General features: G+C 52.4%; 2 protein-coding genes and 1 long non-coding RNA gene across 4 annotated transcripts; all 3 read right to left on the bottom strand.

Annotated features, from left to right (window-relative positions):
- Positions 1–47: 47 nt before the first annotated feature.
- On the bottom strand, positions 48–1,822 carry UCN (urocortin). The gene is made up of 2 exons (XM_036434946.2): positions 1,127–1,822; positions 48–865 (listed from the first exon to the last, which is right to left on the bottom strand). Exon 2 carries the CDS (start codon positions 847–849, stop codon positions 454–456), a length of 396 nt encoding a protein of 131 aa, XP_036290839.1. The 5' UTR covers positions 850–865; positions 1,127–1,822; the 3' UTR covers positions 48–453.
- Positions 1,823–1,958: 136 nt separating this feature from the next.
- On the bottom strand, positions 1,959–13,863 carry MPV17 (mitochondrial inner membrane protein MPV17). 2 transcript variants are annotated; one of them, XM_036434943.2, is made up of 8 exons: positions 13,321–13,425; positions 12,786–12,860; positions 5,386–5,501; positions 5,105–5,197; positions 4,921–5,016; positions 4,661–4,693; positions 4,339–4,391; positions 1,959–2,916 (listed from the first exon to the last, which is right to left on the bottom strand). In XM_036434943.2, exons 2-8 carry the CDS (start codon positions 12,853–12,855, stop codon positions 2,847–2,849), a joined length of 531 nt encoding a protein of 176 aa, XP_036290836.1. In that variant the 5' UTR covers positions 12,856–12,860; positions 13,321–13,425; the 3' UTR covers positions 1,959–2,846. The 2 variants fall into 2 exon arrangements, with proteins under 2 accessions (XP_036290836.1, XP_045436546.1); XM_045580590.1 differs by lacking the exons at positions 1,959–2,916; positions 4,339–4,391; positions 4,661–4,693; ... (1 more) ...; positions 5,105–5,197; positions 5,386–5,501 and adding an exon at positions 9,316–9,526 and having other exon boundaries at positions 13,321–13,863.
- LOC118717190 lies at positions 10,527–12,735 on the bottom strand. Its single transcript, XR_004987370.2, has 2 exons — positions 11,856–12,735; positions 10,527–11,621 (listed from the first exon to the last, which is right to left on the bottom strand). It is a non-coding gene; the product is annotated as an uncharacterized LOC118717190 (long non-coding RNA).
- Positions 13,864–14,990: the final 1,127 nt, after the last annotated feature.

Below are 14,990 nucleotides of genomic sequence, written 5' to 3'. Positions count from 1 at the left end.
TCCGGACCGGGGACCAGCTGGGGGGGTGTGGGTACGGCGGAAGTGAATGAACCCCAATTGGGCACCTCACTCATTGAAGGCACGGACTCCCCAGCCCAGCGCCGCGGGCAAAGCGCAGGGGCGGAGGGGGGTGGTGGTGGACGGATGGGGACGAGCCACTGGGGGACTTTTAGGGGCGACGGAGATCCGGACAGTTCCCCCAAGTGCTCCCCTGGCAGCACTGCCCCCTCACCTCACTGCGGCCCCCCGCCCCGCGGTGGAGGGCCCCCCGCGCCCCACGACAGAGGCCAGAGGCTCTTGAGCACTTTTATTAAAAACTCGTAGCGCAGAGAGTGTCCGGGCGTCCCCGGCCGCGCCGGCCCCGCGGGACTGGGTCCGTTCCGGCCGAGCAGGTGGCAGCCCGGGGGCGGGGGGTGGGGTCGAGGTTTCCGGGGGGGCCCCGGGCCCCGCGGGTCACTTGCCCACCGAGTCGAAGAGGATGCGGTTCTGCTCGGCGCGCTCCCGCTGGCTCTGCGTCCGCGCCAGCTCCAGCAGCGTCCGCAGGAGGTGGAAGGTGAGGTCGATGGACAGCGGGGGGTCCTCCCGCCGCGGCCGCTCGCCGCCGCCCGAGGTCGCAGCTCCCCACCGGCCGGGCCCCGCGCGGTGCGGGAAGCGCTCCGCCAACAGCAGGAGGAGCGCGCGGGCTCCGCCGCCCTGGGTCCGAGCTCCGGGGCTCCAGCGCAGACTGGGGTCCCGGACACTGGCCGCCGCCGCCGCCTCCTCCTCGGGGCTCCACTGGCCGCTCCCCGGGCGCAGCTGGGCCAGAAGCAGCAGCGCCGCCAGCAGCGCCTCTCGCCCGGCCAGCCTCATGGTGCCGCCGCCGGCCCTGGACACACAGGAGCAGCGCGGGGTGAGGCGCACTCGGGCAGTCGCAGGTGGCACCGCTCCCCTTCCCGTGCACGTCCAGCGGCCCCGCAGGTCCCCTTCGGCTGTGCCCGGTGCCCACAACCTTCCTTCCCTGCAGCCCCAGCCGCTGCCCGGTCCTGTGCCCCCCTTTCCTCTCTCCTCCCCCCTCCTCCCTCAGCGGCCCCTGTAAATGCGCCGAGTCCTGGTGCAGAGGAGTCCGCGGCGCTCCCAGGCCACTCACAGGTGCGGGAGAGCGGTGCGCGGGGCAGGACGCAGCTCCGGGCGGTCCCTGGGCGAGCGGAGGGAGGGCGCCTGGGGAGACACGGGGTCTGTCCCAGGACCGCCGCCAGCTTATATAGTTCCAGGGCAGCTCCAGCTGACGTCAGCCAGGAGCATGCACTGATGGTGGAGCAATGACGGTCGTGGCTTCGAGTCCAGCGGGTCCCCCGAGGGGCAGGTCTCTGGGGCTTGCGCTGGAAGCGACAGCGGACTCCAGTGAGCAATTCGCTGGCTGGGCGGTAGGATTGTTCTGGAAGCCATGAGAGTCATTCACCACTGAGAGAAGTCTGCAGTGAGTAGGTCCCCAGACCAGACTAGATCGTGGGGCTGTCCGTGGTGCTGACCCTGCCCTCTGCCCCCAGAGGTGTCAGTGGCATGGGAGAATGCTGTGCTGCAGGACCCAGCTTTGTAAACTGAGGCAACCAGGATGCCACAGCTGGCGCTCAGCCATCACCATGTACCCACCCAAGAGGCAGCTGAGGCAGGCTGAGTTGGCCAGGATTCTTTTTGATCTTACTCCAGCTCCAGGATCTAAATCCTAGGGCTGACTAGACACCATAAAAAAAGATTTTTGGCCTCAGAATACTTTCAGAGCATAAAAAGCTGATCCATCTCTTCTGATTTTACCCCAGGATGGTAGTTTAGTCAAGGTAAATTTTCTCCTGGGAATCACAGTAGCACCATTCCTGAATCTTAGGCTTCCTGGTTAAGATCCCTTGGTAGAAAGTAAGGAAACATGGTGTCTTACGTAGTTCATTGGAGGTGTCGTAACAACAAACAAACAAAAACCTGGGTGGCTTATAAATGAGCATTTATTTCTCACAGTTCTGGAGACTGGGAAGTCCCAGATAATGGTGCCAATGAACTTGGTGTCTGCTGAGGACCCGCTTAATGGTTCACAGATGGCACTTTCTTGCTGTGTCCTCACTGGCCGCTTTTATAAGGGTACTATCCCCATGAGGCTCTGCCCTCATGACCTTTTCACCTCCCAAAGGCCCCACCTCCTAATACCATCACCTAGACACTGGGTTTTCACATGATTTTGGGGTTATACAAAAAAATGCAATCTCTAGGACATGGGCTCAAATTTCTGTTCTGCCACTAACTTATGGTGTGGACAGGTCCTCACTTCTATAGACCTAGTTGTCTTCATTTGTAAAGACTGGGCGTGGAGATCTCTAGGCTTTTCTTTCCATCTCTAGAAATTTTGACTCCTTAGTATTTTTCTATTGGGTCTTACTCATTGCCTCTGCAGGTTCCAGATTACATTTGTATAGAGGTACCCGATTCCATATTTATGGCAGTACCACATAAAGAGTTTGAAGGGATCCCCAAAGAACTGGAGCTACACTGGGGTTGGGCATGGTTGGATAAACGACAGTATCAATGAAGAGTGGGGATAAATGGCATTTGCCAGGATATGGGCATAAACTGAAGTTGCCAAGATCATATGGTCCAACAAATACTATGGACTGCCTATTATGTGGTAGGCATAAGACCACAATAAAGATTTTCGTGAATTTAAAGGGAGTCAGTTTACATTTTAGAGTGAAATAGGCCATTTCATAGTGCTGACCCTATTAAGTTCTGGTCAGCAACTAAACCCCATGAAAACTGGTGTGCCCACTTTGAAGAGGCCATCTGACCGTTCCAGGGTCAAGCTGCATCACTGCGAGGCAAGCTCAGAACCGATGTGCCTTCCAGGACAGGTAGGAGTTCCAGATAACTGCAACGCACTGGACGACAGCCAACCTAGGGAACAGGAACGGCATCGTGAAGAGGATGGATCAGGAGAAAGCAAAGGGGGAGATTCAGGGAGAGTGTGATGGAAGAGGGGGCGTTATCTCTGAGAACATCCATATTCAGATCTCCTTCCTCCAGCCCTCTACGGAGGGACGTGTGGCTCAGACCAGAAGACAACCAGCTCAGTGCTGTCCCAGACTCCTGCACAAGAGCCTCAAAGTGTATCGCCCTCAGCAGCCATCTTGCCTTGCGTGGCTCTGTTGTTCATGCCCCTGAGGAGGCTCCTTCTAAACACACATATCTATGCACCTTGTACCAGCTGAGATCTCATCTTCAACGTGTACTATCTGCCATTGAAAGTAGCGCCTTCTCTTTTCTTTACATTGTTTTAGCTTCAAAGACTGTTGCAAGGACCCTCATGTTTAAATTTTGGTTCGTAAGTCTATAATTCCTTTTGACCATGTCCTCTCTGAAGAGTTTTGTATTTTTCCCTGTTCCCAAAGCCCCCTCACTTACAATAATTTTAACTAGTCATCTTGAATTTGACTTTTTTAAATTGTAGTTTCAGTAACTACCTTTAGTATTAGGACAAAATAATACTTTGCAGTGGGCTAACCCAGTGGTCGGCAAACTGAGGCTCGTGAGCCACATGCGGCTCTTTGGCCCCTTGAGCATGGCTCTTCCACAAAATACCACGGCCTGGGTGAGTCTATGTTGAAGAAGTGGCATTAGAAGAAGTTTAAGTTTTAAAAATTTGGCTCTCAAAAGGAATTTCAATTGTTGTATTGTTGATATTTGGCTCTGTTGACTAATGAGTTTGCCGACCCCTGGACTAACCTGACCTGTGGACTAACCTCACCTATATGGCTCTTTGGTCACTTTTCTGTGTAATCTAGGCTGCAGCCCCGAGGAACTGTCCCTGCAGCAGGGTGGAGAGCTCGGGTGGGATGAGCCAATGACTGGGGAGCAGGACCCTCCCTGGGAAGATGAAGAAGGTCAGAGGGCAGGTACTCTGAGACAGGTTCTGAATAAAATGTTCAGGAGTCTAGGAACTCTGATTAGGCAGAGTATTCTGGGAGGCGTCTAAAGTAGCTCAAGCCCCAGCTGGCTTGCCCCTATTGGCCCTTGGACTGAAGGGTCCCAGGTTTGATTCTGGTCAAGGGCATGTAGTTTGGTTACCTCCCCGGCCTCAGTCAGGGCACATGTGGATGCAACCAATCGATGTGTCTCTCTCACATCATGTATCTCTATGTCTCTCCCCCTCCCTTCCACTCTTTCTAAATATCAATGGAAAAATATCCTCAGGTAAGGATTAACAAAAAAACAAATTAGAAAAAAAAAAACTAGCTCAAGGTTGAATGAAAATCGGTCTATCTACAACTATGCATAATGTGGCTCTCCCTTGAAGAGTGGGGTAGGGAAATGGCATACCTGTAATAAAGGGGAACCAGGTAGAAGTTGGCTAGCTGCACAGCAGGCCAGAGCTACGAGAGAGAGAAGGGAAATGTTGGGGAGCTGCCTCCGTTAGCCCACCCCATCCAGAGTGAAATGGGCCATTTCATAGCGCTGACCCTATTCAGTTCTGACCAGCAACCATACCCCATGAAAACTGGCCCATGGTAAGTTGTAAACAAAAGCAAGCTGAACAACTGGGTGACTGCTTCTGAGTGTGCCTCCCACACTGGGAATGAGAGAGTAAGCCCACCAAGGGGTTTCTACGTCAGGAGCACCCCCAATCCCTGTCAGCTCTTACATAGTAGTTGGCGATGAGGGCATCAGGATAATCCTAAGGAGACAAAGAAGGAAGAAATTACTTGCACTTCCATGCAGCTCCTGCCTCCCAGTCCTATCACACACAGACCTCTGTTCAAAGAACACATATCTGCACCACCCCTCTCCTGCAGAGCTGGGTCTCTACCTGCACATCCACCTGTCTCACCCCCATGAAGCTTGCCTCATTGCCCTGACATGCATCTGGACAGCCAGAGATCTCCCCACACCTGCCCAACTCACCCGCCGGAGTTTGGCCCAGTTGTCCCGGGCTGACAGCCCATTGAGCGCCCCTATCAGAGAGAGGAAACTGCCTAGAAAACATGGGGCAAAGCACCCCTGGGGGAGAGAAATGAAAATGCTGTGAGCACCTCAACCCCTGTCCCAATGCAGCTCACCCTCCTCACCCCCCTTTCCTTCTGCTCACCTGATCCAACAACATCTTCTTTAGAGCATCCACCTTGGTGGTGCCAGGGATGAGCCGGTCCAAAACCTTGTACCAGCCTCCTATGACAGGGCCCTGAAAGCAAACCCCAGGGAGGGGCAGTGAGGGAAGCAGTTGGCTTTTACATCACACAGCTCCTCCCCCAAGCATTAGAAACCAAACCCCAGCACAAGCATTCACTCAGGTTAGCGTAGATGTGTGAGAAGCCAAGGGAAACAGACCACTGTCCAATCCACCAGCAGCCCTGCTATGGGCGGACTTACCACAAAGCCACAGCCCAGAGAGGCCATGGTCAGGGTCCGGCTAATCTGGTGTTTCCGCACACCTCGCCTCTCCACCAGCTGCTGTGAGATAATGTCACCCAGGCCCATCAGGGACCCTGTGCAGGGTACACAGGTGTTGTCAGGACACCTCCCAGATGGGCTGCCACTCCAAGGAGGTGGATCAGCCTGCTGACTGAATGAGGCTCTGGCACTCTGGGCCCAAGGGCTTAATTCTGGGACAAATGGCCTGGTCCCTTGCTGATGCTTTCAAGTTATTCTCTCCCGAGGATGGTGACCCCTCATGTGTGACTTGTTAAAAACTGTGATGAGCAGCCCTGAGCTGGTCAGACCTGAGAACTGCACGGAGCAATCAAGTGAAGTCAGAGTCAGAAACTGAAGCTAGAGGAAGGAGAATCTAAGGCATCAGGGACTGAGAACCGCACTGTCAGAATCAGAAAGGCTTTTCACGTAATTTAGAGGTATGGGAATAGAGGTCTGCAACCTCACATAGTAACCAGGAAGTGGCAGAGCCAAGGCAAAGCCACATGGTTTGATTTACTAGACAATTTTCTTTCCAGGACACCGCACTGTGAGTAGGTCATGTATAGAACGATAAGGAACCCTGGTATTTCCCCAAAGCCCAAGGCAGGACCCTGGTCAATGTCCTTCACCTTGGTCTTGGGGTCTCGAGTTGTGGATAAGAGCAAGAATAACTCTTTTTCAAAACATGAGTGTTCAAATGGTCCTAGTTAGGAAGATGGCGGGCTGAGGTGGTAAGAGTCCCCATAGGGAGGAGTCCCGCCCACCTCTTAACACAATCAGGTAAACCCATTTCCCCACTCACAATCTCAGATTGAGCTGGCAATAGGTATTATAGCCATTTCTCCCCCAAGCTTCTACACCTGCTTCCCCCTCCCCGACCCCGCTTCGCTGGCACCGATACCCAGCTCTAAGCAGCCCTTGTCAGATGCCCGTACCAGGAAACAAGGCTATTTACAGAGCCCCCCTTCAGCTATGGTGGCGTGATGGCTTCTAGCAAATACACTCATATATACAGGGCTGCTTGGGAGTGACCGCATGATCTCCAGCTCGCCTGCCCATCTCACGGAGTAATGAGTCCCCCTCCAGCCCTGTAGCCACCACTGTCCTTGTGCCCTCAATTAGCTCTGGGCAAACACATCCTTCAACCCTTCCCTTGGCCGGGAGCTGGCTCTGACGTCCGTGCTGGCTGCACACTCACTGCTCTTCCCCCGCATCCTCTGCACAGCCCGGCCCCGGAGCAGCCTCGTCAGAGGCCGCTGAGCAAGGCTGAGCTAGAGCTGGGGCGCCTGTAGGTGACCTGGGCTGCTGGTCTCAGCACAGCCATTAGGACAGCCCTGCCTCTCCTCTCCCTGAAACTCCCATGGTGGGGGAGGTCCTCCCCAGAGCATGACTACTCGCCACCTGCCAATACCTACTGACAGGATCCCAGGCATCTTTGTTCTCTCACCCTTAGCCGTACATAGTCGATCCCCTGGCAGGTGCTCCGGGAATAAAGGAGAAATGTCAAATGCACTGCCCCAAACGACAGGGCTGCTCCGGGAAAGGGAGTTAAAGAACTCTGAGTCTAGCCCAAAGGACCACGTCAGGCTCAAGGTGTGAGGACCAGTGGAACTGAAGGCTAGCTCCCCTAGTTAGCACGTAACTCCCTATGCCCCTCCCTGACAACTTGGGGTCACCAGCTGCGCTCCCAGGCCCGGGAGGGAGCCGCTGTGGCCACGCTTAAAGGGAAGGAAGGTGCGGGCACTTGTTAAAAACACTAACAGCTTGACATTCTACTTTAGCAAGGTGTTGAGAGTTTACAAAGGGCTCTCATCCTCACAAAAGGTCTGGCAGGCAGGGGTCCCACATCCATTTGCCTTTGAGGAAGAGGGACTTGATGAGACGTGGAGCTGGGGGCCTGGACCCAGAGCTTCTCTCCAGGAGGAACAGGGGATTCCCAGAGTACCTGAGACTTGGCTCCTGTGGCTGCTACTCGCAGGGGGTTCCTGCCCTCTGCCAGAACCAGACCCCAGAGGCCTGCATCTCTAAGATACTTCTCTGTTTTTTGTTTGTTTTGTGGTGTGTGTGTGTTTTTTTTTTTTAATATATTTTATTGATTTTTTACATAGAGGAAAGGAGAGGGATAGAGAGCTAGAAACATCGATGAGAGAGAATCATCGACCAGCTGCCTCCTGCACACCCCCTACTGGGGATGTGCCCGCAACCAATGTACATGCCCTTGACCGTAATCGAACCTGGGACCCTTTAGTCCGCAGACCGACGCTCTATCCACTGAGCCAAACCGGTTTTGGCACTTCTCTGTTTTTACTCCCATGAATGTGACACCATCTCTGTTCCTTGTCACCTGTGGGGAGTGAAGCAGCCAGGTTCCTGGGGAAGAAACTGTCACACAGACAGCTGTGTGTTTCCACTCTTCACGCCTGCCAACTGTCAGCAGCAAACTCAAGGCAGAGCAGGAATGAAAACCAAAGTCCCAACTCTAGCCCCGTCGCCCTGCAGCCTTTGAGAAAGGTGGATTCCAGGCCCCTAACCATGCACACCAAACCCCAGAGACACCGAGGGACAGGGAGCAGCAGGCGAGGCGCTGTGAAGCTCAGGAGCCCCGCCAGTTCTGTCCATTTCAGACAGGACAGGACCGACATTCCCTTCTGCCCACTAATCATCAGGCCCCTGAGCCTCAGCCACTCCAGGGTGGTCTATGGCTTCGCTCCCAGCACAGAGCAAGGCCTACATTTCTGGTCCAAGTGGCTGGGCAGGAAAGGCTGACATCAGATTCCGTATTCCACTTCCCCGAGCCCAGTCCTGGGAGCCCTTTTAGGCAGATGTGGTTGGTCTGGCCCTCCTTACAGTGGGCTTGTTCCCAGGGATTGGGGCTGGAGGCCTGCAGAGACATACTGCCCGAGCCCTGATGGCCAGTGATGCCCCAAAGCTAGGCTGGGCACAGAGCCCAGTGGGCAGACGTTGGCACTGGCGTGACGTCATACCCCTGGGCAGGTGCCAGTTCTCATGCCGTCACTCGAGTCCAAATTCAGCAGAGTGGAGGCGGGATGGGGCGGGGGATAGGGGTTGCGGGGAGCCTGCCTCTGAGCACAGAGGGAATTGGGACCACTCCTCTGTCCGCTATGGAAAAGCCCCACTTCTATCCCCTCTTCCTAGGTACAGGTGGGAGTGAGTTCTCTATTCTGTTCCTCTCCTGGCTTTTGTGCATGGAGTCTTAGGGGCAAGGAAACAAGTGTTAGTGGAGGAGAACAGGCTGGGGGCAGAGAGCTGGCAGGAAGCGTGTCCTTGCGTCCAGGAGACCCGCGCTGTCGGGTAGAGCTGCTGCTGTGGGGCCAGTGGTGCTGTTGACTCATTCCTCCCCAGAAGCCTCCAGCCACTCAACAGCTGCCTGGCAGAGGGGCTTGGGCTGGCAGAGCCCACAGGGAGCTGGAGCCCAGCAGAAAGGGGGGGAGTGCATCCTCTGGGCTTGGTCTGAATGTCTTCCCCATTCCTGACCTGGACCTACCAATCCTGTGTTTGCTAGAAAACGAGACCAGAGCACTCTGTAGTGTGTTGGGTGTCTAAGCCCAGACCAGCTGGGGCCGCACTCAGCATCCTGAGTCCCCAGGAGCCTCAAGTGCGGGGCAGCGCATTGGCAAGCGCCATAGGTTCTAATGCCAGCTCTCCTACCGATGAGGTGAGACCTCAGGGCATGTGTCCCTCCTTGCCTCAGTTTCCTTTTCTTTTTTTTCTTTTTAATATATTTTATTGATTTTTTACACCGAGGAAGGGAGAGAAAGAGGGACAGAGAGCCAGAAACATCAATGGGAGAGAAACATTGACCAGCCACCTCCTGCACACCCCCCACCAGGGATGTGCCCGCAACCAAGGTACATGCCCCTGACCGGAATCAAACCTGGGACCTTTCAGTCCACAAGCTGATGCTCTATCCACTGAGCCAAACCGGTTTTGGCTCAGTTTCCTTTTCTATGACAGCAGGGGCTGGACTGGATGAGCTCTTATATCCTGGGTTGGTTCAGACTCCAGGAAAACCAGTGTCTGCAGAAGCTCAGCTGCTCCACAGAAGGACCAGGTTGGCAAAGATTGGGCTGTGGGTCCCCTGAAGAAAGGATGGGAGGAGGTTGACTCAAACTCTGCAAAACACAGCAGACCTTTGCCCAGGCCGTCCTGTTCCTGACTCTGGCTTGGTCCAAACTGAATGTATCAGACACTTCTTTTGAACCATTTCAGATCCCCTTGATTCACTTATCTCTTACTCCAGCCACTACAGCAATTCAACCTGATAGATTCTTGCCTATGCCACACTGGGGGCTGCACTGTTGATGCTCTACTTGGGGGCCATGCATGTGTAATTTGGTAGCACGTGGGCTTTAACATCCCACGTGGCGAACCTTTAACCAATGTGAGTTGGCAGCTAGTGGGTAAAGGTTTCTCCTTTTCTCCAGAAAAGACTACTCACCTGTGTAGTCCTAAGAGGCATTTCAAAGAATTTCTCAATCGGTTTTAAGGGACTGAGCAGCTAGGTGCCTTAAGCAGTGTCCAGTTTAACAATGTGTCCTTCCCCCATGGGCCCTTGTAAAGTACTTGCACAAAAGCTTCAGGCTCTGCTTTTTGGAGAACCAAGGCTAAGATAATGGTCCATGTTCAGATTTTTTTTTTTAATTTACTGATTTTAGAGAGATGAAGGGACTGAAATGGAGAAGCATCAATTCATTGTTCCATTTATTGGTTGCTTCTTGTATGTGCCCTGACCAGAGTTCGAACCCACCACCTTGGCATATCAGGACAACGCTCTAACCAACTGAGTAACCCCACCAAGGCTCATGCTCAGATTTCTGGCAAGTGAACAAACCCAACCTAAATACCACTATAAAAGCAACAGTTTGCTCGGCCGGTGTGGCTCATAAGTTGAGCCTATGTACACCTATGAACCAGGTCACAGTTTCATTCCCCACCAGGGCACTTGCCTAGGTTGTGGGCTCCATCAACAGTAGAGGGTGTGCAGGAGGCAGCCGATTGATGATTCTCTCCCATTATTGATGTATCTATCTATCTATCTATCTATCTATCTATCTATCTATCTCTTTCTCCTTCCCTCACTCCCTCCCTCCTTCTCTGTTCCTCTCTGAAATGAAGAAAAACATGTATTTTTTTAAAAAGACTAACTTGCTGTGCCTGGGTTGCCAACACTCATAGAACACTCCAGGCCAACCCCTCGAGCCTTGAAGATTACTAACAGTTTTAAGTCTCTAAAGCCTCTTCTCAGAGGTAATCCCTACACTTACTCTGTGAAGTCATATAAGTAAACTCAAGTTCTAAATGAGGAAACTGAGGCTCAAAGACTTGTTCGTGCAGCTACTACTAACTGCTATGGCTCTAAGATTCAAATCACGGTCTTCCAACTCCAAGTCTGAAATCTCTGCTGTTTTCTAATGTGATGAGCTACCCCATGGACCTTTAGGAACCACTGTGCTGGGATCTAAAGACAACTCGGTGAGCAATTTACACTGAGCAGCAGGAAGAGACGCCTGAAAGGTCTGGAAAAGCCGAGAAAAGTGCTACCCAGTGGTTGCTTCGGGGCTGAGCTGTTGGCACTGCCTCAGAAAGACGGCGGGTATGGAGCCACAGGGCTGTCGCACTGACAGACAAGCCCCCAAGTCAGCTGCATATCTGCTCTTGGGCCCCTTGAAGCTCCAACTCCTGCCCTGTCAGCTGCAGGTGCCTTGAGTAAGGACTATCCTTCCCTCCTTATTCTTTTTTTTCTTTCTTTCTTTCCCTCGCTATTCTTAATAGCCAAAAGGGGAACCTTCCTTCCGGCAGTTAGGGGCCCTGAGGGAATCTGAGGCTGGGCAAAGGGCCCAGAGTGTCAGTTCCCATCACAGTCCAGCATGAGTCACCACACACGCAGCCAGGTGAGTCATACAGGCTGACGGACACTCTGAGGACAGGGCACAGGGTGGCTGGGCACAGTGGACTGGAAAGGGGACGGAGGGCAAAAGAATCCACCTTTTGGACAGTCCCCCAGTGAGGTTTCTAGTGCTGATGTGAAGCTATTCTAGTAACAGGATCGCTGTTCCATCCTGGCTTTCAGTATACTCCTCCCTCCACTTTTCAACAGCCTTCCTCTCAGAAGCCCGTGGTCCTCATAGAATCCTGTCCCCTTCCTCTAAACATAGGTAAAGCCCCATCTTAACCTGATCACTCTTTTTTTCCCCAAAAGATATTTTATTGATTTTTTATGGAGGAAGGGAGAGGGATAGCTAGAAACATTGATGAGAGAAAAACATCAATCAACTGCCTCCTGCATACCCCCCTACTGGGGATGTACCCACAACCCAGGTAAATGCCCTTGACCGAAATCGAACCCATTACCCTTCAGTCCACAGGCCGATGCTCTATCCACTGAGCCAAACCAGTTAGGGCTTAACCTGATCACTCTTGTACTGCCCCAATAGTCACACTCTTTATGATTCTTCCCCCTATAATAACTTACTTATCTCCTTGCTATCCCTTACATTAGCTAATATACAAAACGAACATGATAACAATAACAAATGCAGGCAAGTCACTGGGTTACCTTTGTAAAGTTGTTACAAACTTGTTACTTAATCACTGGATTTGTAGTAAAAATAAACCCTTGGTTAGTATATTTTGGGGGGATACGTACATAGGTAGTAAAACCACAGGAAAGCAAAAGAATGGTGTAAACAAAACTCAGCCAAGTGGTTATCTCTTGGGAATCTGAATTAGGGACAGGTGCCCAAGGGATCTCAAAGTTGGGTACTCACACAGGAGTGCTCCGTTTTGATACCACTGAAAGTGTACATACATGTCTTAATCATTCTTTTGTATGTTAAGATGTATTTCACAATAATAAAAAAAATACTAAGAAAAACAAAGTGGGATAAGTCCTCGCTCACAGAGCTTTGTGGGGACCCTACGAGACACTGTGTGTGAATGTGGCTTGCACACTGTAAAATGTTAGAGGAACGTTTGTTATGGTTAGTTTTCTAAGTTAAGGCCTCTAGATAAATGTTACCGTGTAGTTGGAAGCTGTGAGGATTAGGCAATTCTGGCATACAGTATTGTGTGCAAAGAGGTAAAGGATAGTATAGGCCAGTGCCTTTATCATGAGGGGTGACTCCTCAGATCCTACTTTACAGCTAGACCAACTATGCATATTCCTTCTCTTAAGGTGACCAGCCCTCCAAAACAGACTGGAGACAGCTTGGGACGACAGCCAGCCAACTCTGCAAGGGCGCTGAATAGAAGGGAAAAGGGAGGGGGGTGTGGTGGGCAATCTTTGGCTTCCAAATTAGCCTACTCCGGTCCCACTCAGGTCCCAGAGGGACACTCACCGGCTGTCAGGACCTGTACTTTCCACGGGTGAGCATTCAGGGCCCGCTGGTATGCCCGCCAGAGTGCCATGCTTCCTGTCAAGCCGAGAGGAGAGGGGTTCAGCCCCACCGCCCCGCCCAAGTAAAGAGACGCTGGGCTTTTCCTCTCCCCCTCCCGCTTTCATTAGGCCATCCTCAGGGGCCTCAGGGGGAATGCCTCCTGGACAGCTTCCGGTCAGAGGGCCGCCTGGGGCCATCGGGTAAAACAGGGAGGCAGTGAGTGACTGTGAAATCCTGGTGGCAGCCTCCCGCCACCATATGCCAGCCCGGGAGCAGGGCCACCTCCGGGCCGCCGCCCCACGAGGCACTGCTGGGGAAAGGCTTGCTCCGGCTTTCCCCGGAGCCTGGCCGGGCCCCCAGACCCAGACTCTCAGTAGGAACCAGCCCGCATCCTTCCGGAGCCCAACTCCACACAGGAACCAGGGCTGGTCCCTCCTGGGAATGGAACTGTCACGTGCGCCCTGGGAGGACGCGGAGCAGACCGCGAGCCACTCACCTGGGCGCGAGCTCAGCCCCTCCACGTGACCTGGGCGGGCGGCGGGACTTCCGCCGCGAGCCCCGCCCCTTCCGCCTGTCTGGGCGGAGGCTTTCCCGGCCGCCGGCGCGGGGATGGGGGCGGCCTGGTTCGTCACTACTGCTCGTGGAGAGCGGCTCTGCTCGGTCGGAGCAGCTGGTTTCCCAGTTGTCCAAGCCCCGAGCCGGTGTTGGTGTGGCCGCGCCTGTCATACTCCCCACCTGGGTCCGGCCGGGTCTCCTCCAGCCCCTTCCCGCCCCGCCGCTCCAGCCTCCCGGAACTGGCCAAGGTCCTGACTTCGGTCTCCGTCTGTTTGGAAACTAAGTCAGTCAAGTGTGTGTGTTATTTGTCTCCAGGTTCTACTTTAGCCGCAATTGTGAGTTCCTGAGTGGGTGGGATTGGGTCTTGTTCATAGCTGTCTCCCTCATAGCAACTAGTTCAGTGCTTTGTCCACAATAACCTTTAGAATGCTGCATCAAGATCACTCCTGCATCGGGATTAGATACAGTGAGATTAGGTTACGAAGTTTAGGTACTGGTTTCTTTTTTTTTTCTTTTTTAAATGTTTTTATTGATTTTTTTAAGAGTAAGGGAGAAACATCGATGAGAGAGAAACATCCATCAGATGCCTCCTGCACGCCCCATCCTGAGATGGAGCAGGCAACCCAGTCATGTGCTCTGAGTGGGAATCAACCGGCAACCTTTCAGTGCAGGGGAGGATGCCCAACCCATTGAGCCACACTGGCTGGGCTAGGTGCTGGTTTCTTAACTAGTGGGCTGGGCAGCTTTGGTTATCACTAGACTTGAACTTCAAGGCTCCTTATCTGTGAAATAAGGGGGTTGGACTTTAACAAACTGGGCTGCAGGTTTACAGATGTTTGTGAGGATGGGTATCACTACAAAGTCTTCTTTATCTTAACTTGTTAAAAATATACTTATAGAAAGAGCCACTTTTAAACAAAAGGGCCCACAACTAAAAATGTTGGGGATTCGGTGATTTCCTAATTACCCTTTACTGCTCTAACATTCTAAAATTTTGTGAATATAGTGCAACATCCTCCTTAGGGATGTAGAAACTCTTACAAGATCCTTGACAATGGATTTGTTAGCCTTTGCTAACTCAGGAGGCAGCCATATCTGATTGTTTTTCAGGCTCTCTACCTGGCTAACTGCAGCCCCGATATACTCAATTCCTATATGATTAAGGCAGGGAGAATCCTGTCACAGATACTGGAGTAAGGAAGCAAGAGAATTCAATGTCACAAATCTTTAACTTTTTACAAGCAAAACACCATAATAAAATAATTTTCACTAGTAAGTAGGCCAAATGTGACAGGTTGGAAAATTGTGTTATGAACTCTGAATGTCCAGGTTAAAATCCCAGTACCATCACTTAGTTCCATGACTTTATTCAGACTGGTTAACTGCTCTAAATCTTCGTTTATCAAGTAAAATGGAGTAATACCTGCATCATATGATTAACTGACATATGCAAAGTACCCAAAAGAGACCAAGTGCTTAATAAACACTTGCTTAACCTCCTTCCTTTCTTCCCTTTTGGGAACACACGGAATAATTTTTACTGGAGAAATCGGGGAAGCCCCTTAGTGAAGGTGGAATTTGAGCTGGGATCTTGAGTCCTTAGGTGGAGAG

Source organism: Pipistrellus kuhlii, unplaced genomic scaffold, assembly GCF_014108245.1.
Source record: "Pipistrellus kuhlii isolate mPipKuh1 unplaced genomic scaffold, mPipKuh1.p scaffold_m20_p_13, whole genome shotgun sequence".
Lineage (NCBI taxonomy): Eukaryota > Metazoa > Chordata > Mammalia > Chiroptera > Vespertilionidae > Pipistrellus > Pipistrellus kuhlii.
Note: the sequence above shows the minus strand (reverse complement) of the source record. Positions and strands in the feature narration are given on the sequence as shown.